Source organism: Sorex fumeus, unplaced genomic scaffold (assembly GCF_029834395.1).
Source record: "Sorex fumeus unplaced genomic scaffold, SorFum_2.1 ptg000018l, whole genome shotgun sequence".
Classification (NCBI taxonomy): Eukaryota; Metazoa; Chordata; class Mammalia; order Eulipotyphla; family Soricidae; genus Sorex; species Sorex fumeus.
The window spans coordinates 5,434,224-5,461,526 of NW_026606075.1; the positions used below are offsets into that span (position 1 = coordinate 5,434,224).

Below are 27,303 nucleotides of genomic sequence, written 5' to 3' on the forward strand. Positions count from 1 at the left end.
AGCCAACATGGCCGACCTGAGTTCGATTCCTCCGCCCCTCTCGGAGAGCCGGGCAAGCTACCGAGAGTATCTCGCCCACACGGCAGAGCCTGGCAAGCTCCCCGTGATGTATTCGATATGTCAGACACAGTAACAACAAAGTCTCCAATGGAGACGTTACTGGGCCCGCTCGAGCAAATCGACGAACAATGGGAGGGCCTTTATAAAAAAATTAAAAATAAAAAATTATGTATTTTTATTGGGCTGGAGTCATAGCATAGAGGTAGGGTGTTTGCCTTGAGCACAGCCGGCCCACTGAGTGAGGTTCGATTTCTCCGCCCCTCTCAGAGAGCCCGGCAAACTACTGAAAGTATCTCGCCTGCACAGCAAAGCCTGGCAAGCTACTTGTGTCATATTCAATATGCCAAACACAGTAACAACAAGTCTCACGATGGAGACGTTACTGAGCCCATTCGAGCAAATCGTTGAACTGGAGGTCGGTGCTATAGTACTACAGTATTTTATTATAGTTTTGGTAACATAGTTACAGCAGTGTAAATATGTTTATATAAAATTACTGCACCCCCTATGACTATAGTGTCCAAAACCCCCTTCACTGTCCCTGTTTCACCTTTAGTTCACTCTTCCCTGTGACTATCTCACTCCCCCACTACTTGGTAATATGAGTTTTGTAATCTACAGCCAAAGATTTGTCACTGTTTGATACTGTTTATTCTCCTATTTTGTCTCTGTACAACACAAATAAGTGAGATTATGCAGTATTTGTCTTTATTCCTTTGACTTATTTCACTCAGTAGGATATCCTCCAGTTCTGGACACATTACATTCATCGTACAACTGTGTAGCATTCCATTATGTACATATATACAATTTCTTTATCTACTCATCTCTATTGAACACCTGGGTTTCCCTGGATACTATACGAAGACCTATAATAAACCTAAGTATGCATAGATCTTTTGGAAGAAATATTTTTGTGTTTGAAGATAGACACCAAGAAGTGGATTTTGTAATGGTCTTTTTTCCCACCACCATATCGATCAGAGATCAGCTTAAAAAAAGAGAGAATTTAGCCAAGAATTTATTGAGGCAAAATACTCAACACTGAGGGTTCACAAACTGGAACTGCTTCCTGGACTTGGAACCTTGATTGGAGCTCAAAGCAAAACTTTTATACCTATAGAACAAGGATGCAATTTTCAAACAAACAGAATGAGGATTCTCAGCCCTAAGCCCAAGCAAACAAAGCAGGGGACAGAAGTGAAATGCACAGTTATGCTGACATGGGCGACCATTTGGCACATCCTGTTATTTTCCCTATACTGGTAATTTCCATAATTTATTTGAGCACCCCAAAAGCACACCCTGGCACTCGGTAAGTTTCCCAACTGGATGAATAAAACATCTCTAGCTATTCGGTCTTATCCTTTGGGAAGGTGAGGCAAGTAGCTGATCAAAAGCTTCTGGGAACTGATTGGCAACTGGATGTCACCTGACACTCAATGTCTGGTCTGATCAGACTGATGAGAGTCTGTGATGAGTCCCTGAATGGAACATAGCCCACTTCCCACCAGCCCCACAGGAGCTCATCCAACCTCACCTGATTGCATTTGTTTGGCTCAGAGTAGAAAATTGTCCCTGCATCGGATTTCTCTGGAATTGTGGAACCCAGCCTATGCTGAGGAATTGCTTCTTGCAGGAAAGGAAAGTCAGTCCCATATCCTACCCATGCTTTTCCAGTCTATTCCCTTCCCTCACAGAAACATATTTCAGGAGAAGACAAAGGCAAGTCAATAAGTTTATGCGGGAAATGAAGGGAAGGAAGGACAGAGATAGGTCAAGATATGTGTTCAAGACATGGTCTTTCCCACAGTGGGAAAAAGCGAAGAAAATTCCAATGCAGGGCTTGTGGGCTATTTCCCTAAAATGGTGACATTTGCGCTAAAGAAAGCCACATCTCAGGAAGAATCAGGCCAAGCCTAAGAAGGCTCTCTTCTCTACCATGCAAGCTCATATGCAGTTTTCCCAAACTGCCCCTCTCCTAAGTCTGTTGCTATGGTGGTTGCCAAGGAGTTGAGCTGGGAGCTTTGATGGTCTTTGATATTCTTAGCATGGCCTTAGTTCCAGAGATGGACAAGCCTCTTTACCCCGGGAGTCCAGCCATACTCTGGCCTCACATTCTACATCTCATTGATTTTCTGGGCCCTGAGATGGGTTGGTGGTGTCAAAGGCCTTTGGTCTGGATTAGGTTCCAGACAGTATTTTCCCTAATATACATTGCCAGTGCCCCTCTAGCTTCCTGTCTGCAGCTTTGATATGGACTTCAGCAACCTACTGCCAGTATATTCCTTTCCATTATGGGAGAAGGATTAGTGAATCCAGAGGAAGATCCACAAATGTCCATACTTGAAGTACTTGATTACCATAGTTTTTTCACTAAAATGTAGCCCCATGAAGAAAAATGAGAAAGACCAGCTAAGAGAATGTGCATATTCATTTGATGGTCCCAATGTCAAATGAGAGTCTGTGATGAGCCCCTGCATGGTACAGATCTCACTTCACACCAGCCCTATAAGGTCTTCCTATATATTATATACTTTTATCAATTTGTGGAAAATTGATGAAAATTAATAGATCCTGAAATCTATTATAGATATGTATTTTCCAATTTAGAATTTTGAAATTATTTTGTGATACTTCACAAAATTTAGGTAAATCTGAAAAATATATATATTCACAATATAGATGTGTATGTGTGTGTGTGTGTGTGTGTGTGTGGTTTGCTCAGGACCTAATGGTGGCTGGCAGATAAAAAAGTGGCATTCCCAGAATCAAAGATCACCTGCACCCCGTGCCAAAGACAGGACTTATGGCCCACCTGGACAGGAGGCCACCAGGCTGCATTCGAGTTTCCCCCGCATCCATCCACTACAGATAACAGGTCAAACCAAGCACACCAGTTCCACTGGTCTCTGTTCCCTTCTCCCCTTTTCCCACCTAAGAGCTCCCTTTGTCTCCTCCTGGACTTGGTCTACCCCAGCCTTGTCAGAGGTTTGTAGAGTTTCATCCAGGAGTGCACACCAAAAAAATTCTCCTATTCCTCTCACTTTATTCATCTCTGCCCCCTCTGTCTGTGCCTGACAGGGTTCTCAAATATATATACTTATCTTTCTATCTATTTATCTATTTATTCCTGGAGTCACTGCTGAGCACAGATCCAGGAATAACCTGTGAGTACCAATAGGTATGGCCCAAAGACCCTCCTCAAAAGTCTTGATTAAAAAAATGGTATTGTTGCAGGCAGGAAGCTTTGGGGGCCTTGTAATATATGTTGGGAAGAAGAGTGCCTAAAATCAAAATCATTCTGAAGGTATAGAAAATGCCTTGGAAGAAAACAAATAAACAAACAAACCTTCTATGATCCTGGAAAATCACTGAGATGTAGAATTTCAGGCCTGGTCTCAATGAGGCTTAGAGAGAGAGAGAGAGAGAGAGAGAGAGAGAGAGAGAGAGGAGACTGGACCCCTAAAAAGAGAGGCTCTACTGGAATAAACGCCATGCAAAGACTATCAAAAGAAGATCATCACCTGCTCCTGGCTCCTCTTCTGGCAACTGTGCTGCCAACTGACTCCTCAGAGAGGCTGTTTGGGAAAACTGCATATAAAGGCACTGGCAGAGGAGAGGTGTGCTTGTGTCACCAGCACACAGGCCTCTGACATCTCTCCTCTTAGATGTGGACTTTTATCCCTTAATGCCCATTTCCTCATTCTAGGGAAATCTTTGTGCATCTTTGTGTGGGATGTGTCCTGGGGCTTTTCTCCATTCTGGAGAAGTTCTTGTTCTCTCTAGAGCACAAAACTTTATCTCTTCCCCATTCCCTTGCTATTTTTTGTGGGGGGTAGATATTTGGGGTGATGTCAGGTGATGCTCAGGGGATGTTCCTGGCTCTGTTCTCAGAGATCACCCTGGAAGTGCTGGGGGGGGCTACATAGGATGTTGGAGATAGCACCTGAGTGTCTATTATGTAAATCTATAGATGTACGATTTCCTTGGCCCCTCTCCTTCCCTCACTTTATTTGAAAAGAGCAATTCCTTGCTTCCACCTGATTCATGGTTCCCTGAGAAATAGGGTGGCAGGGATCATCTCTCACACCACGCAGAATAAGTGGATTCCAGGCACAGCTTAATGACGGTCTAATGGAGCTGTGGGTCATAAGTGTCCATGTACTGCAGGGCTCATCACAGACACTCATCAGTCCTAGATTTCCCAGGCACTTTCCTAGGGAGGAAGGAAGGGAAGCAGCAGATTTTCTTCTTGAGGCTGCCACCTCGCTCTTCCCCACTTAATATACCCACCAACCCTACCCTGCTGTTGAAAAGTTTAGTCTTAGTGTATAGCCTTTCAAGTAAAAAACCTAAGATAGAAATTTTTAATAAAAATTGTATATTTGTGCTGAACAATTTTAATATATGTCCAAAATATTTTATTTTCAAAATTTCATCAATAAAAAATCTCTATACCAAATTCCATATATATGTCTTCAAATTTCATCCATATCTACAAATATTATTGTTCCCATTATGCTCTATAATATTTTCTATGTTGACAAACACATAAATACAGGTAAATTTACAATTGTAAAATGTTCTGTTATCAAATATCTTCTTTGACCGTGAGTGTGGAAAGGTAGGACTACAGCTGAATCTTACGAAGACAATGGTTATGAGAAACAACCTCGTTCCTGACGCCCCATTTGCTCTCAATGGAACGACCATCTCCGAATGCAACAGCTATGTGTACCTAGGTCGAGAGGTCAACATGACAAATGACCTGGCACCCGAGCTGCGCAGGAGGAAGAGAGCGGCTTGGAACGCCTTCAAGAACGTCGAAGAAATAGCTAAGAGGACGAAGAACCTCCGGCTCCGGGCACATCTCTTTGATTCCACTGTTCTTCCTGCATTAACATATGCCTGAGACCTGGGCCCTACGCAAACAAGATGAGAACGCTATTCAGGTCTCCCAAAGAAGAATAGAAAGAGCTATGCTTGGAATATCACGTTTCACTCAAATGAGAGAAAAAATCCGGAGTTCCGACCTCCATCAATGATCAAGAATCAGGGACGCTGTCTCATTTGCCAAGGTGTCAAAAATCAGATGGGCTGGTCACGTAATGAGATTTAAAGACGACCGCTGGACTAGAGCTGTTACCGACTGGATTCCATGGGATGTCAAAAGACCGCGTGGCCGCCCACCTACCAGATGGTCAGACTTCTTCATCAAGATCATGAACGATCGGTTTGAGGCTCTTCATGTTCCCAGAGTGAACAGATGCCATTGGGCTACATTAGCACGCGACAAGGACAAATGGAGACGTTACTGGCGCCTGCTCAAGCAAATCGACGACTAACGGGAAGTTAAGTGATTAAGTGATCAAATACCTTCTAATATAATTACACATTAATTAGTCACTGACTTAAATTAATAGAGACTTACTGTTACTCAGAGGAAACATATAACAGTTTAGATATATCAAACTTGTCATTTCTTCACTGGTGTTATGCTTCTTGAAAACCTTGAAATATATTATTGTGGAGGGCTAGGCATGCTATTTTTCTTGACCTGAATGATATTATGGTACTTATTTTGTTGTCTGTGAGCACTTTGCTTTCTGTACTTCAGATTTCAAATTTACGTCCGTAACAAGATTTTTAAAAAATAGTTTCCTAAGACTAAAGATATATCTCCTTGGAACATTGTCTTACTTCCTGCTCATACAATTGCTAGTTTTATTAGTCTCAAAGAAAACTTAGTAAATGATTAACTGTGTTAGCTGGCAGTTGGCAGCTGTCGTGACCAGCAAAATATGCACCTGATAACCCATAATAGAATACAGAGCTCTTCAGTTTCTGTTTCCTATACAAGGTAATCAAGTGCATAAAATGCTAATCAATGCATCAAAGCCAACTTTCAGAGGAAATTTGGGGACCATATTTGGCAGTCACTGAGGTTCAGATGCTCAGGGGTCGACTCCTGGTGAAACTCCCCTGCTCCTGCATGCAAATCTTGTGCTGTGACCCTTCAAAGGAGGTTCTTTCTCCAGCCCTATGAATAGAACACTCTAGCAATAACTGACTCCTGTAATTAATGATATAAGACACAGCACTGATGAGTCTGGAAGTTGTTACTATGATCTACCTAGAAGGATGATACTAACTCTTGAAGAAAAAAAATTAAAGTAGATCTACATAAATTTGCACCCCTGGCCTTGTCAAACATTCCTTTCTAGAGGTAAGTAATCATTGTAGGATAAAAATAATCTTGGATAGGAATATCATCTTCTAATAATGATAATTTGGCTTGTCCTAGTAAGGAAATGATCAAATGTTTATTTCAGGCTTATATAGTGGTCCATCGAAGACAAATAGCATATTAACGAGACACTGGTCATAGTGCCAACTGTCTGCCTCTGCTAACGTGGCTTTCTTGAGTTATAATAAGAAAGGGGCAAATATACTCTTCTCTAATTATACCTACCATCACTAAAAATCACCATGAATTGCCTTTGCCTTGCTAGCACACAACATCTGTCTGCTGTGAGAATAAAGCATCTTAGAGAGTGAGAACACCTGAGCTAGAGGCATAAAGGTGGGAAAAAACCAGACTTCAGCAGTCACACAACTGAATTTGCAGACCAGGCAGAAGAGCCATATCTCTTAATCCATTCCAGGGCATCTCATCTAAGAGTTATACTGTTGTATAACAAAACATTGCTTACGTTGTTAGGAGATCTTATATTTAAAGACAGAATCACTCTAGTTCACAATCCTGCAGACGCAGAGGCAAATAAAACAATAGCACCCTTCAGCCTCATCTCCCGAGTTTCCTTTCATTTATTTGCTTTCTGTAAAGAATCTCTGCCTCTCTCTCTTCTCAAACTCCGCTTTCTCCCCCATTTCATCCCTCCTCTCCTTCTTCTAGAATAGGCTGCGCCACCCGGCGGCTGGGAGCTTAAGGAAAACGGAAAGAAAGAAAGAAAGGAAAGACAATTCCTTCCGCAAAGATTTTCACTTCCCTGAAATTGTACTTTGAAATAAGTCCAGAGCGTTCCCCCATCTGGGCGCCAAGTAGTCACAATCAAGAGCCTAAGCAGAGAGCCCTCTCGTGAGTTAAAAGCCCATTTCCCCCGTTATAAAGGGGGAAAGGCAAGGGTCAAGAGGAGATCTTGGCTATGGTGGTTTGCAACTGGAGTGCAGGACAGCCTGGAGCTCGGAGGAGGGACAGGCAGCTGCTGCGGCCAGCGCGGCCGTGGCTCTGTCCACGGTGCTGAAAACGGCGCGCGCGCACGCGATTAGCTGCAGCTCCAGCCCTGGGGATTTGAACCAGAGAGTGAACTGTCTTCCCGCGGAGAGGTCTGCTGCTGGTGTGTGTAGAGGAAACATTCGCCTGAAAGAGAGACATTGTGCAGTGCACGGGGAGAGCCATGGCAACAGCTTCAGTCCCCCAGCAAAGTGAGGAGCTCTGATGAGAAAGAAACGGGGAAGTTCAGAGCGAAGGAGACGCGCTCTGGACCCCGCTGGGTCAACAAGACGGCACTGGGTGGGGGCGCTCGGTGGATGATTTGGAATGAACAGAACGATCTTCTGTTTCTGGCATTGATTCTTTTCCTGCTAAGCTCCGTTTGGATGCTCGTCCCTGGACGCCGCAATATCTGAATTAGAATTTGAGTCATTTGTCTGGCTGTTGTGAGAGACAGAGGGAAGAAGACAGCAGGGTTCAGCCCCAAATGCACCTTTTCTCAAAGTGTGGTTTTAACACTGTCTTGAAGACGTAGCGGATGGTCCCCTGGGAGTGAATCAGAGCAGAATCTCGGGCGGAAATATCCCTCCTGCCTGCTTTCTCAGTCTGTGTGTGATCAGAAAGATCCAGGCGAGCTTCTCGCAGCAGGCGCGGGACCGAGCAGCGACCAGCATCCCACCCCTGAGAGCAAGAGTAAGGAGGTGTGTAGCAGAGTCAGTGCACAGAGAGGGGGTGAAAGAAGAGACCCTGGCGCTGCGCCCCCAGCTCCCCTCCTGGCGGGTCTCCTTCCATAGGGAGCCTCTCGGAGAAGCGAGGCGACCTCTGGGCTGCAGGACGCCGGTGGGTGGGAGGCAGACGGGGCCGGTCCTGGGCGCCGCCCTCCCGCACCCCGGGCTGCTTATTTTAGCCTCCTCCGCCCCCCGGGAATGCCACGCGGCTCGGGGCCAGGTAGATGTGACGTCAGGAGATGGCTTTCGTCGATTTGACGTGTAAACACTCATTTCCATTCCGCTGGGCAGGGCCGGCCGCGCTCGGCGGGGACACCGCGCGCAGCACCCCGAGCCTGCAGACGCCCGGCCCGGCTCTGAGCGCGCGTGGCCCCGAGGCTGCCGGGCGGTGGTCGGGCTCGACTCCTCCTGTGTGCGGGGCTGGGGCGGGAGCGCCATGGCGCGGGGAGCCGGGACCCTGCAGCGGGCGGCACTCGCCCTCCTGTGCGCCTGGGTGGCGCTGGGCAGGGGCGAGGCCAGGAGGCAGTTCGTGAACGAATGGGCAGCGGAGATCCCCGGGGGACCCGAGGCGGCCGCGACCATCGCTCAGGAGTTGGGCTACGACCTGCTGGGCCAGGTGAGTAGTTGGCACTTTCGGGAAACTTTCCGGACTCCCCAGGTGCCGGCGGGATCGGGGGGCGGTGTCCCCCGGGGACTCGAACCCGGCGTGGCAAGGACCAGGGCGCTGCGGCGCGGGCCCGCGGAGCCTTTGCAGAGCGCGAGCGCTGCGCGTGGTCGGGGCGGGCCCGGGACAGCCAGCGGAGGGCGCCTCCAGCAAGGGCCTCGTCCTCTCGGCCGGGACGCCGCTGGGAGCCCGACACCCGCTCCCCGCCGCTCGGTGCAGCTCGTCGGGCGCTCGGGCCAGCACCCCGGGGTTCAACCTCCTGCGACTTGGTGGAGTCGCAGTCGCTCCCGGCGCGAGCGAGCCCGGGCTTAGCCAGCGGGGTCCGACGCAGGGCGAAGCGCTCGGGAGCGGATCACGCGAGTGGGGACCTGGTGGGAGGGATGGGCTGCAGGGTCCCAGACCCGGGACCGCGTCTCGATCCTTTTGCGGGCGCACCACGTCTCCGCCCACAACTTGCAAAGTCTGAGCCCCGCAACTTTGCCAGCTCCTGGATGTGTTGGGAGGATCGACTCCTTCCTGCTCGCAGAGAAGCGTAGCTGGATTTCAGCTCTTGTGTGGTCAAGCAGGCAGGGGGCTTGTAGAAGATGCAGTGTGTGTGTGTGTGTGTGTGTGTGTGTGTGTGTGTGTGTGTGTGTCCGCGCGCACACCCAGGTGGGGGTTGGGGGTTGGAGGGAGAGCGCCGCGGGGCGCACGGTGAGCGCGGCACAGGGGTGTCCTGGGGTGAGGGTTTGGGCTTGGCTTTCCCTCCGCTGCGTTGGGGTGCATGGCTTGCTCCCCTGGCCTTGGAACCTGGCTGCGAGGACGCGGGGGAGGACAGAGTAGTAAAGACACTTTGGCGCGGTTTTTCCGGAGGCCGCTGAAGTCACGGATGAGTAATGCGCGTGGGTGGGCGCTGGCGGATCCTTAGATCGAATCCGCTGGGGAATACGACTTCCCTAGCCAGAGGCTCGGTTCTCCAAACTGGAGGAGCCTTCTGAAATGCCCAGCAGGAAGGTCAATGCTCACAGTCACTTTTCAGCGGTCCAGTAGCCCACCAAGTCTTGTCCAGCTCTCCTCTGCGCCGAACTCGGTGTCGGGGACTAAGGAGCAACAGATATCAAAGACACTTTCCAGGAATCGAGAACCTGGAAGAGATTTGCTCAGACACAAGTGATTGCTATTGCCCATGATTGTTGTGGATAATGGTACTTGTGCCCGTAATACCACTATTGGGTGATGGAAGGAAAGAAGAGGAAAGGGTGAAGGAAGGTAGCCCAGAGAAAATATCTGCATACCTTTTTAGGAAGAGGAATCGAAGACTGTGAGGAAAACAAGAGATCGGAGAAGATATTCCCAGCATAAAAATCAGCTGCTGGGAAGGCAGGAACTTGCTAAGAAAGCAGCTCAGTCCTACCTTCGTGTGGATACCACATGGGACTGTTGAGATCTAAAGGTAGAATAAATTTTGACCAGGGGCTACTGGGAGCACCATAGAAATCTTATTCATTCTATGGAAGGAAAAAAAAAGATACTTAATCCTCCAATCCTTGTAAAACCAAGCAGCACAGTTAAAGCACATGGTCATTATGGAAAGAAACAGAAGTGAGAGCAAAAATAATCTCTTTTCCTTTTCTATTCGTTCCCCCAGTATGTCTAAACTTGGACCACTCATTCTGAGGATTGTCTTTTCATAATCTTCAAATACGAATACTCCCAAACCAACAAATTAGTACTCATTATAGGCTCTTCAAAGAAGGGATGGCATAGCCACAAGAAGGTTTAAAAATAGTAGGGGAAATCTATGTCTATATACAATTTATGTATACTGTAATTTATCTAGCCACTTGCAGTTATAATGTCATTACTAACACACATTGGGAATGTAATGATTCTTTATAGTCTGTTAGTGCTTTATTATCCTGGTTCTTTCATCTGGGGTTTACACTAAAATAGCTTTGCTATTCTGAGCTGGTTAATACTCAGAATAAAGCCCCGGTGGACAGAAACAGTACCAACGGACAGCAAAAACATCTGTTCCAAATCCATTTACAGTTGACAGAAGAATCGTTCTTTGAGGTTTAGACTTAAAGCAGGGCCTAAGTAGCTCTATCAAGAACTTTTGATGAGAACTGCCAATATAATGGCTATGTTTCTTATGAAACAGCCAAGTGTCACTTGTGTCTCTTAGAAATAATAACCACACTCACATATGTGTCTGTGTGTACATATGTATAGTATCTAGAGAATTTGGTGGCTTCAAATTAAGCACTATTCCCAATTAAAAAACCTTTACCTTAAAAGATCAAGAACAAAGTTATCATTTTATTTTATTTGGGGGTTAAACCCAATAATGCCCATAGGGGACTGGAACAATAGTACAGCGTGTAGGATGTTTGCCTTGCATGTGGCCAACCCGGGTTTGATTCCCATCATCCCATATGGTCCCCGAACATTGCCAGGGGTAATTCCTGAGTGCAAAGTACGGAGTAACCCCCTGAGCATCGCTAGGTGTGACCCAAAAAGTCAAAAAATAAAATAAAATAAAATAAAATAATGCTCACTGCTTACTCCTGGCTCTGAAGCTGGGAGTAGCCCACCAAGTCTTGTCCAGCTCTCCTCTGCACCGAACTCGGTGTCGGGGACTAAGGAGCAACAGATATCAATCCTGGCAGGCTAGAAGGACCATATGGGATGCTGGGGTTGAATATGGATCATCCTTATGCAAGACAAATGCCTTACTCACTGTACTATCACTCAGGCCCCCAAAGAATAATGAACATAATTCTAAGTGGTCCCAAAGCATTGGCAGTCTCTCCGAGACACTGACAAAGTCTAAGATAGAATACAGCGTGCTTTTCCTTTAAAACACTGAACCAGTAGAAAGTCAGGTGGTCATTAGACTGGATTTTAGAATCATCATTGTGGATTCAAGGTCTATGTTTTATAATAGCCAAGAATTGTTTTACCTAAGTACAGCACTGACTATATATCCAAAGTGTTTGCTTTACACAAATTTTTGTTCTCTCACAACAAATTTTTTGAGAAATGTCTGTCAACATAATTTGTTGCAAAGAATGAATAGGATTATGTTTGGTTTGTTGAAGTGTTTCATTTTTCTTCTCTTCCTCTGAAGCATGTGAAACAAAAGCCTCAGCAGTGCCCAAGGAAGCTAAGCTCATGCGATAATATCTTGAGGCTCATCTCACACAACACACTGACAAGTGAAGGAAGGAATCTACCAGTGTCTTCCTTATGAAGAAAAATGTTGACTTCAAGTACAAGGACATGAGCTTAATAAAAGCTGCATGTTACTAAGTCACTTGGGTTTTAATCTCATCTATATATTTGTTTGGGACATTGATTTTCATTGTAATGTTTTTCTTTTATAGATTGGGTCACTTGAAAACCACTACTTATTGAAACATAAAAGCCACCCCCGAAGGTCTCGAAGGAGCGCTCCTCACATCACTAAAAGGTTATCTGATGATGATCGTGTAAGTTCAAGACAGTTGTCTTCAAACCAGTTACCTGAATTTTCTGCTTGATTTTTGAGGGTTAACAAAATCAAAAAAGCATTTTTCGGGGCTGGAGTGATAGCACAGCGGGTAGGGCGTTTGCCTTGCACGCGGACGACCCGGGTTCGATTCCCAGCATCCCATATAGTCCTCTGAGCACCGCCAGGGGTAATTTCTGAGTGCAGAGCCAGGAGTAACCCCTGTGCATCACTGGGTGTGACCCAAAAAGCAAAAAAAATAAAAGTTAAAAAAAGCATTTTTCAATATGATTCTTGTACATTGTGAAAGAATCTCTGTCAAAAATTACTCGTACTTATCTAGGGCTGGAGTGATAGCACAGCGGGTAAGGCATTTACCTTGCACACAGCCAACCCTGGTTCAATTCCTCGGCCCGCACAGCAAAGCCTGGCAAGCTCTCCATGATGTATTCAATATGCCAAAACCAGTAACAACAAGTCTCACAATTTGTTGTGAGATGTTACTGGTGCCTGCTCGAGGAAATTGATGAACAACGGGAGGACAGTGATTACTTATCTATAATTTTTTTGTTATTTTCATAGGGCTATGATTACATACAGTTGGCTTAAATGAAGTAACCACAATGCGTATATACTCCACTTATACTTAATATGTTAACATATAAATGAAATATTAGTTCACAATTCAGCCTAAATGCACATCGTTAAAATCAAATGGAAACACATGACAATATATCAATAACCTTCAACATATCAATAACCTTCTATAAATTTATGCCTTCGTGTGCTAGATGCTTTAATATTTGATATCAAGAACCCCCCCCAATATAATCAATGAACTTACTTTTAAAAGATTCCATTATGTGTAGCTGAAAAAACATTCTGCCACAATGAATGGTAGGGCACTAAATTCATATCTTCGTAAGGCAAAGTTTCCATTTATTGTTTGAGTTTGTACACAGGATTAGTGATTAGGAGATAACAGATAAATATCCAAATAAACATAGGTAATAGTATGGAGGCAGTTGAAATGTAGATCTAATGAACTTATTGATTTTTAAATTCTATTTTCAAAGAAACAAATATATCAATAGATATATTGACTACAATGAGAGAATTGCAATATGCATCCACAATGTTGCCTCAAGAATCTGTCATTTTGGTAGAAATTTATCCTGACTGACCTGAGAACTGTATATGTGATTTCTGTTGCCAAGTATGCCCTGAGAATTATGGCAGCTTGTTGAGAGACAGAACAATTTTCATGTTCACGGGGGGGGGGGGAAATGTTTAAGTGATAAATGTGGCAGAACTATTGAAAGTGTGCACATATCATGAACACTGTGAAATAGTTATTCCACTCTGCAACTAATGAAACCATAAAGCTCGAAATGGAGAGGACAGTGCTTGAGAGTCAGAAATGACTGGATCTAGGTTTCAGTGTTCATATCCAAACTACCAGTGCTGGATCAGGATGATGACAATCCATAGCTCATAACCATCCATTGCCGCTCTTATACTCAAGTTAATAGCTACATGCGAAAGATTGAATCAGAGCCCCCAAACATTATACTGACCAGCTCAGGTCTCCAATGAGACTTTCCCTCTGCCGTTCCAAGACAGAGGGCTCACTGTTTGTCGTCTCTGGAAAGTAGAAGAGCTACCAGCATTCTGTTAAGCTAAATGCTTAAGCAAAGTTGAAGGATTTTTTTTTTAATCTGCATAAATGCATATCCCTGTCAACAGCCAGCTTTAAGGCAGCCTGGGCAGCTATCAGTACAATCTCTCTCCTCCACCCTTATTCCCAACACATGAGTTATTGTTTAAGATGGCAGAGACATTAAGAACAGTTAGTATGCACATTAAAATTCAATGGGTACATTAAGAGCAGAAAGGGATATTTCACATAGCAAATCAGCAGGTACTCTTAAATATAAAGTTGTGACAATTTTACCTTTGCCACGTTGCCTTTAGCATCTAGAAGATCCTTAACTACTGGGTTTTTGTTTGTTTTTGTCTTTTTGGGCCACACCCAGTAATACTCAGAGCTTACTACTGTCTCTACACTCAGGGGTCACTTCTGGAGGTACGGGGTGTGGGGTTGGTATATGAAGTGCTAGGATTGAACCTGGGTTGTTCACATGTAAGGCGAGCACCCTACTATCTCTCCAGTTCCCAAGACTCTAAACTATTTTATTTTATTATTTCTTGGGGGCATTTTTGCTGTGGATCTAAGCTGTTTTTGCTCAAGGAACTACTCCAAACTTGGAGCTGAGTTTGTTAGAAACATGATCTCTCACATATCTCTATTAATACACCAGGAAGGAAAACTGATCTCTCATTTATCTTCATAGAAGTGAATTGGAAAGTGTAGAAAAGATCTGTTATTATCACTCAAAGTACCTCACTAAAATGAACAGTTGGATCATTTTTATTCTTTATCATTGATTTGGAGAAGAAACACAAGGCAGAATGAAGAAGAACTAAGAATTTACTCCCTAATATAATTTTATTAAAAAGGAATCTATATGGTTCTTTGAAAAATTATTCCCAGAATGTTTTTCTTTTAGAAAACTTGTAAAACCCATAGAAACTGACAGTTAAAAGTTAGACTAAGTATCTTTAATTCACTTTGCATTGAAAATTAATTATTATAATTAAGAATGTGATGTGTAGCATATACATATTAGAAAAACACAATTAACTTCCTTTGTTCCATTCGGTCTACTCTTTTAGATGCTATAATGAGATTTGAAGTTTGAAGTAATCACAATATTGTTGCCAATAATTGGATATTTATCTGATCAGTTGCAGATACCTCTTCAATTTTATTTTTATTTACCTCTTGATTTTCATTTTATTCCCTGTTTTTTGAATGAGATAATATTCTTTCAAATCTGCCTTATAACATGCAGCAGTGGACTATCTTTATAAGTCTGCTAATGAAACTTCCAGCTATAAGTGATTCTCTCCATCAAAGATTAGTGTTTGTTCCCTAGCAGCCTGCTTCCAAAGACCAACTCAGATGACAGGCAGTATATTCTAAGCCTTGAGGTATTTTAAGCTAAAACAATTAGGCTTGAAAACATAGGCACTTTAAAAATAAATTATAGTGACTAATTTCGAGCTCTCAAATCCCTCCCAATCTTTATAATAGGTTTGTGGTATATTTTTGAATTGAAAGTTCAGTACAATCTCAGTGGATGATTTTACCCTTTCATTGCAAACTATTTTTTGGTCTTTGTTTTTGGACCTGCATCACGAATACTTTCACATTAACAACATCACACCATTCACTGACCTGGCATTGTGTGTTCAACACAGGGAATGTGTTTTGGGTAGGAAATAGTTAAACCACCTAGCAAAATAAAAGCATGGTATTATTTCATCATGAATCTAACCGCAAGGCACCCTCTTGCTCTCTCAGGGCCTTGGGTGTAATAGGATTATATCATAAATGGGGAACAGGTCATTTTTGTATCGTCAGATTGCTTTGCATAATACATGAGACAAAATTAATGGTAAGTGCGCATGGTCAGTAGTGCTCATTCATCATCCGGGGTCTGTTTTTCATATTAAATATTCTTAGCATGAGGTTGAAACACAAGAGAGCCAGAGTTTTAAATTTTCAAAGACAGAGCATTTTTTCTTGTCTTGTGCAACACTTTTATTTATGTTTGTTTATTTATTGTTTAACTAACTTTCTTTATTGAATTGCCGTAAGATACAGTTACAAAGCTTTCATGTTTGTTTCAGTTATACAATAATAGAATATTCAACCCTCCACCAATGAACATCTCCCATCACCAATGTCCCCAGTATCCCCCCCACCCCTCCCCTCCCCCTGGCTCTATGACAATCTTCCCTATAGTCCCTGTATTGCTTGATATAAGTAGCATAAAGTGTTGTGCGGCCATGAACTCCTGGAATTCTAAAATTTTAGATAAATAGGGTCTGGAGAAATCTCGGCAGTGAGCTGCTTGGTTCCGAGATTCTTTTGTGTGTCTCTGGATCATGGCCATTAAGGAGCTTAACTAGCAGCTGAAGACAGTTTGTGGATGTGACCTCGAGGGTCCCATGGGGATGAGGAATGAGAAGAACCTGCTCATCCCCTACCCCTTGAGACCTGGAGTTTGCTGTCACTGAGCCTGTGTACCTGCACCTCTCTTTGGGTTCTGGAGGTCGGTGGCCATGGGGTTGTCAGGGGCAGGTGGAGGGACAACGCCTGCTCCTGCCTGAGGCACCCTGGTGAAGTCGGCCTGGCTTAAAGTCTGAGGCATCTCTGCAATGAGCTGCTGGTTGTGCAACACTTTTAATTTTTATCTTTTGCTTGTAAGCTCTGAGGCAGCAGTCTCTGAGATATCTTAGCTTGTTGATTCATTCCATGAAAAAGGGCAAGTTTTTAGCTATAGAGTCTTGCTTGGTATATTGATAGGAAGGTGGGCATTATGGTCCATTTGCTAATGAGAGCAGGCTGAACTTTTACTTCCTCTGTAATCACAGTGCGTGACATTTGAGGGGATCCTCTCCTTGACTGTTTCTCCTCCCCCTACAAAGACACTTTATGTAAAAGAGAATGTTCATCTCTCCAGTGGGCAAGCTTTTCTCACTGAGCTGTCAATGTGATCTGTAGTCAAAGAAAAATATTGTAGAGCCGTGTGAACTCTGCTGGAGAGGGCCCAGGAGCTAAAAGGTGGTTCTCTGACTGTTGAATTATTGTAATAAAATTTCCTGCAGGTGATATGGGCTGAACAACAGTATGAAAAAGAAAGAAGTAAACGCTCAGTTCTAAGAGAGTCCGCACTAAATCTCTTCAACGATCCAATGTGGAACCAACAGTGGTACTTGGTAAGTATCTACCCAAGGACTGGGTAGGGCTTGAAGTCTTGAATTATTTCCTTTGATGTACAATGTCTTTTCTTTCATGAAAGAGAGTTTATTCAACAAAGATTATGCTCTCTGGAAGTCAAAGGCAAATGGAACCTTCTGTGGTCTAAATCATCGTCATTTAGTTTCACTAGTTGAGAGTATCTAAAATACAAATCTTTAATGACTAATAGAGAAGGGTTTGCTTTCTCATTCATTCTCTTCTGAAGCATATCTGGAGTAAGTACAGAAGATCTTGAAAATCAGGGATTATGAAGAAGAATTTACGGCATAAATCTCAACAGGTCAAAGCTATTCTTTGAAAGCACTTTAAATCTCTCTGATCAGAGTGAACACAATTCAGAATGATCATCCTAGGGCTGGAACCATGATACAAGGGGTAGGACACTTACCTTCAATCCTTGCTACCCCATATAGTACCCTGAACCCCACCACAAGCGATGATAAATGTAGAGGCAGAAGTAAGCCCTGAGTACTGACAGGACTTACAAATAAAAACACAAACACAGTATGACGAGCCTAAGTGTCAATTTTTACATGTTAAGGTGTTACTTTTTAAACTATATTAAAGGAAAAATACCTCACTGAAGGTCTATTGACAGATTTGCAAACCATTCTACCCTTATAGTAGTTACCAGTTCCTTATCGGTGTATTGTTATTACAATCACAATTACAATGGAGATATTGTGATTACACTTGCTTATCCACAGGAGTATTCTGCCTCCTGTTGTAACCTAAAGCCTCTGTGGCAGGACTTGCTGTATACTACAACTATGACAAAAAATCTCAACAACAAAAATAGTGTTGGAAAAGTGACTTTGGATTTGGGGCAAGATGGAGACATGGTAAAGGTAAAGATAAAGGCCCTCCCGTTGATCGTTGATTTGCTCGAGCGGGCCCAGTAACGTCTCCATTGGAGACTTTGTTGTTACTGTGTCTGGCATATCGAATACTCTTGGTAGCTTGCCGGGCTCTCCGAGAGGGGCGGAGGAATCGAACTCGGGTCGGCCATGTTGGCTGCTTGTAAGGCGAACACCCTACCACTGTGCTATCGCTCCATGGAGACATGGAACAACAAAAATTAACAAAACACCTTCAATAGATGGAAGCCTGAATATATCATTAATAAATGAAAGAAACTTAAAGACAACTTCTTCAAAGTCATGTAGTTGAAAGAGAAGGGGTACAGGGTGATTCATGCTTTTGAGTGATTTTCCATTGGAACAACTGGGAAAGGAGAATCATTCTGATGATTCACTTAGCCCTTCCCTCAACTTGGCTTTTCATTTCACCTAATTGCCTTCATCCAGTGATTTCAGGGAAGTGAAATCAGGGTCTCCAGATTGAAGCTTCACTTCTCATTTTGCAGAAAATAAATAATTTTACTGATGCATCTTTGTTTCTCCTTATCAGCAAGATACCAGGATGACTGCTGCACTCCCCAAACTGGATCTCCATGTGATACCTGTTTGGCAAAGAGGCATCACAGGCAAAGGAGTTGTTATCACTGTCTTGGATGATGGCTTAGAGTGGAATCACACAGACATCTATGCCAATTATGTGAGTTTGAACCTGCCTAGCTTCCACTTAAATCTTGCTTATCAGACCCAGAAAGTTGCTCTTTCTTTATTCCCAGAAGGGTGGGACAAGATTTTGTCTAACTCTCCATTGATCCATAAAAGCATTTTGGGGGGTGTACTAGTTGGCATTATCACAAAAATTCACTGGAGCTAAGGAGTGAAAAAAAGCATGTGCAGAGTCATTTACCCCAGTGGAATTATTGAAAGCTATTTAGACTCTATCCATCAGCATTTGGGGCTTTAGGCAATCAAATCAAGCCTGATGCTTGAGATCATTTTCACAGTCATCTTCACAACTCTCTTAGGTCAGAATTGCTGATACTGAGAAGTTACGTAAACATGAGTCCCTCCATGCAATCTGCAAAAAAGGACAGAGAAAATGTGCTAGCAGTGAGAGAATAAGAATATAGAATTAAGATAAGATAATTAAGATAATAAGAATATAGAATTCTTACTTGTTTATAAGATCTTCTATACCTTACCTCTTCAAATTAGCATTATATTTTTGAGATTATTCCTGGTCATTAGCTCATCTTTTCCATTCAAATTGAATGCGTCATTCCCTAGCTAAAGAACAGAAGAAAAGTGAAGGAAAAGAATTTGTACAAAACAATAATTTTGAAAAGATAGTAAAATATGGAAAAATAGCACAAAAGTTTGTTAGAATTCCTCTGAGGTAAATAAACTTAAGTAGAGAAATCTGATTGCAAAGGAAGGGGCAGAACCTGACAGTTTGTCTTTAATTTTAAACACTCTTTAGTTAAATTATATGATTATTTAGAGTTCTTAGGGAGGCTGACAGAGATCACTTGGTGCCTGCATTGTACCTCATTTTATATCTTATGAGTCTCTATTTTCTTATGAGCCTCTATTTACTACAAGTTATAGTTTTGGTAAATCAATGGGAACTAGATGCTTCTCACATTGCTGTGTACGTATTCTCTGCCTGGTTTTTGGGTCTCGTAAATAATCAGCAACTGGACGTGAAACTCTGAATGAACACTTTTAAGGTGTTAGTCTGGATAAAAAGTGCTACTTTAAAAAAACAAACAAACAAACAAAAAAAACCAGTGCTACATTTTTTTTTTAACTTTCTCTGTAGGATCCAGAGGCTAGCTACGATTTCAATGATAATGATCATGACCCATTTCCCAGATATGATCCCACAAATGAGAACAAGTGAGTAAGTGTGGATTGGTATGTTGGCAGGGTTGGGGGAGATAAGGTCTTTAAAATTATTCTATATTATTTGAAAAAAATCATGAATATGGTCTATATTTATCTCTCAAAAATTATCCTGTATGTCTTAAATACCATAGTATTTTAAGTTTTAGAATAAAAACTAAACTTGAGTTTGTATATATATATAATATACATAATATTTATGTATATTTATTAACTTTTCAAACATTATTTTAACTAACCTATCATTTTATTATGAAACTGTCTCCTTTTAATTATCAAACTTAGCTCTAAAAAGAATGTTTGGGACAGCAAGAGAAGAAACTTATAGTCCAATCTCTCAACTTCAGTGTATTAGCAATACACTGGATAAGAAGTTTGAAAAGAAATATAGGTGACCACGGTAATCAGTCCCTGTGATTTCCAGTGGTAGTCACAATTGGCAGTGTCCAGGTTCGCCAGAAGAGAATGACTGGAATCATAGAGAAAAACCACTCTGAGAATATCCAATACAGTCTCTTGGACCCTGGACTAGCTTGTCATCTCTAAAGCTCTTGCTGGGTTTTCTAAAACTAAAGGAAGAGGAAGAGGATACTAGGAAATGTACACTGGTGCAGGGATGGGTATTCTTGAGGTAGTTCATTTAAAGAGAGAGAGAGAGAGAGAGAGAGAGAGAGAGAGAGAGAGAGAGAGAGAGAGAAAGAGAGAGTGAGAGAGAGGAGAGAGAGGAGAGAGAGACTTACCAAAATCTGGTTCTGCTTGAGTAGAGGTCCAAAAGAAATGTTTGAACCCTTTGCCTGGTTTCAAAAAGCTCTCATCCCCTCAGCACATGGCCACAGTGTTCATGCCTGTGAGGGAATCATCTTTGTTCTTGATAGCATCTCTCACAGACATGCAGACTTACCTTGCCATTTTCCCCACTCAGAGGGGATGTATACGCCTAAGAAGAGTGAAACCAAACTAGCATTAGCACTCACTGTTGTAAATGGGCATGGAAAAAGAAAATCAAAAGAACGCTCTTTGTGGAAGCCTCATAAAGTGCTTTCCTCCTCTCTCTGAATGGCTCTCTCCTGGACTATTATCTGATTTGGGTCAATCAGGTTGGTGAACTCTCTCCTCTTTCTCTTAGAACACCCACTGGCTGGAGCAGTTAATATTGATCTGAAGTTGTTGCTTTTGAAAGGTCTACATTCATGAGGTTAGCAAGTCTCAGAAAAAGATGCTGCGGGTCCCTGGCCTCATCTCCAAAGTGTACATTTCACTGGGAGGAGAGGATGCTTGGAGAGACTCAACATACCATTGCTTTCAGCATAATCAAGCAGACTTCAATAGCAAGTGACAGGAAGCACTGAGAGACTGCCTTAGAGGAGTGGGGACATTTGGGGACTTACAGCAGAAGCCAGACATCCTTCCTCCCCTATTTAATTTTGTCCAATTTGGGGCCTCACCCGGCTGTGGTTGGGGTGCTGGGATCAAACCCAGATGGTCTACATGTAAGGCAAGAACCCTACCCCTGCACTATCTCTCTGGCCCCAGCCTTCTCTATTTCTGAGTGAGTGCAGAGCTTGACTAAAGGAAGTTCTGCTTGGCAGAACAGGATCTTGCAGTGCTCAATTGTCTGATAGCAGTGGCTTTGCACAGAACGGGACCTTAAGGGAATCACTTGCCTCTTTTTGCTGCTATCTTTAACTCTACGGTATCTCTTAACACGGGTGAGATGACACCTAACCCCTCTTCTCCTGAAAGGAACTCTTGAGGAACTTCCAAAGGAGCTTCTTAAGGAAAAGTGTAATAAGTGCCCCACTTAGAATGCAGTGAAAGTGTCAGTTCTCATTCTTGGTCCATGACTAAGAGGGAAATCTCTCAGCCACACGGGTACTGCTGAGAAGAGTGCAAACTGAGGTCTTCCACCTCCTTTGTGGGCAGTGTGTCCTGGATATGACCCACAGTTCAACGTGGATGATCACCTGCATGCACAACTGAGAATTCCTGGTGAAATGGGATTCTCTGCAGTAATAACTTACAACCTTTTTAGACCCATTGACAGGTGAATACAAGTGAACTGATTCACAGATCACTAAGGCATAAATAAAAATCATCATTGGCTGGGAAGGTGGCTGTAAGGGCTAGAACACATGTTTGTAAGAGCTTGGGATCAATCCCAGCATGCCTGGTACCAGAGCCCTGCCAGCAATGATCTCTGAGTCCCATGGTAGGAAATAGCCCCCCAGGGTTTCTCTTTTGCCTGGTGTAGCCAACACATAAAAAAAAATCAAAAAAGCATAATTTATAATATGTTATTGTGTGTTTGTTGTTTTTTGAATATATATTATATATTGAATATATATTATAAAATAGAAATACTATTCTGCTGCACCATGTAGCAAATGAACCATCAGGAAATGACATTTTCATGAAGTGGTAGGAAATTGTTGTGGACCTGCACCAGTCTGCAAGCCACTGTTTAAACCATTATTCTAGTGTTTCTTTTATGAGAAGAGAATTCCAGATTTTTCTCTTCAATCCTCTAAAACAAAAACTTCCCTACTATAGTACTTGGGCTGGAGCAATAGCACAGCAGGGAGGGCGTTTACCGTGCACACCGTGGACCCGGGTTCGATTCCTCCATCCCTCTCAGAGAGCCCAGCAAGCTACTGAGAGTATCTCGCCTGCATGGCAGAACCTGGCAAGCTCCCCGTGGTGTATTTGATATGCCAAAAACAGTAACAAGTCTCACAATGGAGACATTACTGATGCCTGCTCGAGCAAATCGATGAACAAATCTGAGCTTCCCACAGAGCCTACCAGCCCCCTCACAAAGTACGGGGTAAGCATGTAGCTGAGTTGAGAAGCACAGAGCCTCGGCTGCTAGATTAGATCAGATTTGAGATCTACCACTTAACAGCTGAGTAATCCTAAACAAACTAATTCTTTGTGTCTAAGTTTTATTGGCTACTAAAGAGGAATAGTAATAGTATCCACCCCTTAGATTCTTGTGAGGATTGAGTAAGTTTCTATATGTAACTGACTGGTGTAATGCCTGGTATGTAGAAAGAGTTCAGTGTCTGCTGTCAGGTGTTTGTGGATGCAGGCACTAATGAAAGTGATCGATTCCTCCCATTTAACAGCTGGGGTAGACCAACAGCTTCTTAAATGTTTCCCCCGAGTGATCCCTTTTTGTCCAAGAAGCACAACATGGGCAAGCACTTCCAGAAACACTTCGGATTCATGGATTTTGAATTAATTTTTGGTCACTGCACATTCAGGAACCCTTTAGTTTTGCCAGAACTAAAGGGTTTTGTGAGCCATATTCCACAGTTTCAGAAGCTACAAGACAGGCTTTCATGCTGATTTGCATGACAAGAATGACAGCCTCTGATAGGAGCAGAAGCAGAGACAAGTCAATTTTCAGGCTAATTCAGCATCTGCTATTTGAAAATTATATGGTAAGCTACTGCTATCTTTTGTGGCCTTTTAACTATCAACCAAAAATGTAGTATCCCTATCATTTGTCAAAAAGTATAATTAAAATATAGAGTTATCTTCCTAACCTGTTGTTAGAAACTTCTATGATAGGTTATTTCAAACCCTTAGGTTTGAAAACTGAATGACCCCATTGTCTTGGCTTTCTGTTTGTTTGTTTGTTTGGTTGTTTGGGGGCCAAGCCAGGCAGCATGGTGCTAGGGGTCAGGATTGAATCTGGGCCAGCCTCCTGCCAGGGCAGCACCTTCCTGCTGAACTATCTCTCTCTAGCCTCCCACTGTCTGGGCTTTTGAGCAGTCAGAGACCTATTATCCACCAATTCCGAGAGCATTATCTCCTTAATTCTCTTTTACTGCCACTCTTTATTACTATGTAAATGAGACTAAAAGAAGCTGCATTTAAATTTTCCTCTGCAAATCAAACTATACATCTGTCACTAAATAATAAAATATTAAAAGTGTAGGTAACTCTTACTACTAAGCGGGCACAAATCTGTATTCAGTGTATTTCACCACCAATTACAGATGATTTTTCTAGATAAATAACGTGTGACAAGGATGTTTGAACCAGCGTAATAGTAGTCTTGAAACTATCTTGTGGAACTATTTCTTAAAAAATCGATAGGTTTAAATACCAGTTTCTGCTATTGTTCTAAGCTTATAGAAGGGGCTTTCATCCAAGTTATTGATGGAAGGGAAGAAAATAAAAAGGAAAGGAAAAGGTAGAATAATATGGAACCACATTGAAAGCCTCTTTCACTCAAGACCTGAAGGTCAGATATGAAGATAAGCAGAGGAAGAATATCAAATCATATTTGATCTTACAAGAACCTTTGGAGAAAACTCCGTTTAATGGAAAAGATAGTGAGTAGATTGTTTCACACTGCATCATTTTTTTTCCCTTTATTTTTTATTTATTTATTTTTTTTACAGTTGTAGATTTACAATTTTTTGTGCTTGGGTTTCGATTATACAATGATCAGATACCCATCCCTCCACCAGTGCCCATTTTCCACCACCATGGATAATATCCCCCCACCCCTATTCCCCCATACCCCCCTGTCTCTGTGGCAGGGCAATCCCCTGTGTTCTCTCTCTCCTTTTGGGTGTTGTGGTCTGCAAAAGAGGCATTGAGTGGCAAACATGTTCAGTCCATAGTCTACTTTCGACACTGCATCATTTTTTGGACAGGGGCAATGCTAATGATCTGGGGATGTTCGTCAACAGTTTAATTCTGTTGGTTCAGTCTGGAGACATCACATTTGTTTCTTTTGCTCTCTTGGGTCCCATCTCTTATGTAAATGGAAATACAGGCAGTGTGGCAGCGTATTTCCTAGGGGATGACAACTAAATTTCTGCTTCTGAAGAGAAAAGGAAGGTTAATCCAACAGAGATGGGTAAAATAACTTCTAGGAGTTAACTGTGCATATTTTTTTCAGAATGCATCAACTTGCATTGTAGCACTATAGCACTGTCCTCCCATTGTTTATCGATTTGTTTGAGCAGACCCGATAACGTCTTAGAACAAATTGTGAGACTTGATGTTAATGTTTTCGGTATATCAAATACGTCACGGATAGCTTGCCAGGCTTTGCCGTGTGAACTAGATACTCTAGGTAGTTCCCCAGGCTCTCCAAGAGGGGCGGAGGAATCAAACCCAGGTCAAGGCAAACGGCCTACCCACTGTGCTATCACTCCAGCCAAGTGAGAAAGTGAGTAAAAAGAATCCTAACCCAAAGACTAAGTAAAATGAAAATCTAGGTTTCTTTTTCACCCAAGGGATGCTCTGGTTTCCAGTATTTTGAGATCCAGGAGCACAAAGAATATGCTGCCAGGATCACGAGTGTTCTGTTTATCTTTCCCAATGCTCTCTACTCCACTTAACTTAATTCTCAGGAGACTTCTGCCCTCCTATAGGACCCATGTTCCTCACATGGAAAAGAAAGCTTAAGGAGCAGATTGCAGTTTTCTGGCCCGGAATAGCATCAGTCCTGGAATCCTGGAAAGTAGCCATGGAGGAGAGTCTTTAAGAGAATCTAAAGTGGTTGTGGAGGGGGATCTTCCCCACAGTGTGTGAGAAGGCTACAGAATAAGAAGCAGACTATTGCTGCTTCTGGTGCAGCCAGGAGACCTTGAATTCAAGGTTTGCCTTTGAATTCCTGTTTAGAACGAGCATGTAGATGTGGGGAGGATCATCTAATGGGAGGAGACCAGACCAAAACCCTTTACTACTTTTGGAGAAAAGATCAATGAAAAATTATTTTGAATAACCCAACGAATGTAGGATTTTTTATTCACTGCTAAATTAATATACGTCCAGTGTGCAGCAGTCTCAAAGAGCTGACTGACAGAGCTGCTCAGAGCTAACCCTTTTTTCTCTTTTCCTCTATACCAGCATATTTTCTCCACAGCCCCTCTAAGCCACCCAGACCTTTACCTGACTCCAGCTTGCTTCCACAATAGAAAAAAGAATGTTATGAAATAAGTAAAAAGAAGTGTCTTGACTCTAGTCCATGTGGTGGTAGGAAAAATTATCCCCAGAAATTTAGAAGTGATGCTTTACCTGTTTTAGGTTTATCCCTACCCCAAACACTTCAAGATTTTAAATTAACTATTCATCTGATTGTAAAATAAGTTTTGTTCAGACTTCAGTGAGCGCTGCAGTCAGATTATTCAAGTGACTTGCAATGTCATCAAAATGTCAAACTCCTGTTTGGCGTGATCCTCATATTTTTGGTTTGGGTATGACTAGAGGCGGGAACTTGAGTGGGAACCGTGTTTCATCTTATCCTATTGGAGTTTTTCAGTGTAGTCTAATCCAAGGAAGTCACGGTAGGAAGTAAGGTGCCATGTCACAATTGAAGAATACAAAGAAGATGCTATTTCTTTGACATAGCATCTGAAAATGTCACTTAACTTTATTCTCACTGTCCTCCCATTGTTCATCGATTTGCTCGAGCAGGCTCAGTGACATTGTGAGACTTGTTACTGTGTTTGGCATATCGGATACGACATGGGTAGCTTGCCAGGCTTTGCCGTGTGGGCAAGATGCTCTCGTAGCTTGCCAGACTCTCTGAGAGGGGCAGAGGAATCGAACTCGGGTCGGCCATATTGGCTGTGTGCAAGGCAAACACCCTACCCGCTGTGCTATTTCTCCAGCCTGTGAAAATGTCAGATTTTAAATGTTTATAGTAGTTTTGATAGTGAATCATTCCTAGGTTCTTATAACCAGCCACATCCTAAGTGCTCTTATAGCATATCTCACGTGATGGCACAACCCTTTGAGCTCAAGTAATCTACTCCACATCATACCGCAAGTAGATGGCAGAAGCTAGAGTTAGAACTCATATACTTCAGCTCCAACGCCTGTGCTCTTCATCTGATATTTATGCTTCATGCTTCTAATCTGGTTGGGAAGGGAACCAGCAATAATGTTGACTAAAAGTTGACATATCTGTGGATTCCTAAGGTAAAGGCCCTCCCGTTGATCGTCGATTTGCTCGAGCGGGCCCAGTAACGTCTCCATTGGAGACCTTGTTGTTACTGTGTCTGGCATATCGAATACTCTCGGTAGCTTGCCGGGCTCTCCGAGAGGGGCGGAGGAATCGAACTCGGGTCGGCTATGTTGGTCGCTTGTAAGGCGAACGCCCTACCCGCTGTGCTATCGCTCCAGCCCTATGCCAGATAAATCTTTATCATCATTCATGTTTCATACTATCTATTTTTCAATCCTCAGACACGGGACCAGATGCGCAGGAGAAATTGCCATGCAAGCAAACAATTACAAGTGTGGGGTTGGGATCGCATACAATTCCAGAGTTGGAGGTAAATCTGCAGGCAGTTGCTAACGTTTTGCTCTTTAATTTGAGTCTCCATCACTCTGTGTACATGAAGTCCGTGTGGTGTGCTTGGGGGAGAGGTGGGATTTCAACAGCCAGATCAAGAAACAAACTCCATGTAAAATTCATGGTGGAATTTGAGTGTGATTTGAAAGCAAATCAGTGCATCTA

General features: G+C 42.9%; 1 protein-coding gene across 1 annotated transcript in view; it reads left to right on the top strand.

Moving 5' to 3' along the window:
- Positions 1-8,058: 8,058 nt before the first annotated feature.
- Positions 8,059-27,303, top strand: part of PCSK1 (proprotein convertase subtilisin/kexin type 1) — a 48,729-nt gene continuing 29,484 nt past the window's right edge. Inside the window, exons 1-6 of the mRNA XM_056112519.1 lie at positions 8,059-8,641; positions 12,058-12,162; positions 16,899-17,009; positions 18,463-18,609; positions 19,732-19,808; positions 27,030-27,118. Coding sequence (XP_055968494.1) covers positions 8,462-8,641; positions 12,058-12,162; positions 16,899-17,009; positions 18,463-18,609; positions 19,732-19,808; positions 27,030-27,118 — 709 coding nt within the window. The 5' untranslated portion in view covers positions 8,059-8,461. The remainder of the gene's footprint in view (positions 8,642-12,057; positions 12,163-16,898; positions 17,010-18,462; positions 18,610-19,731; positions 19,809-27,029; positions 27,119-27,303) is intronic.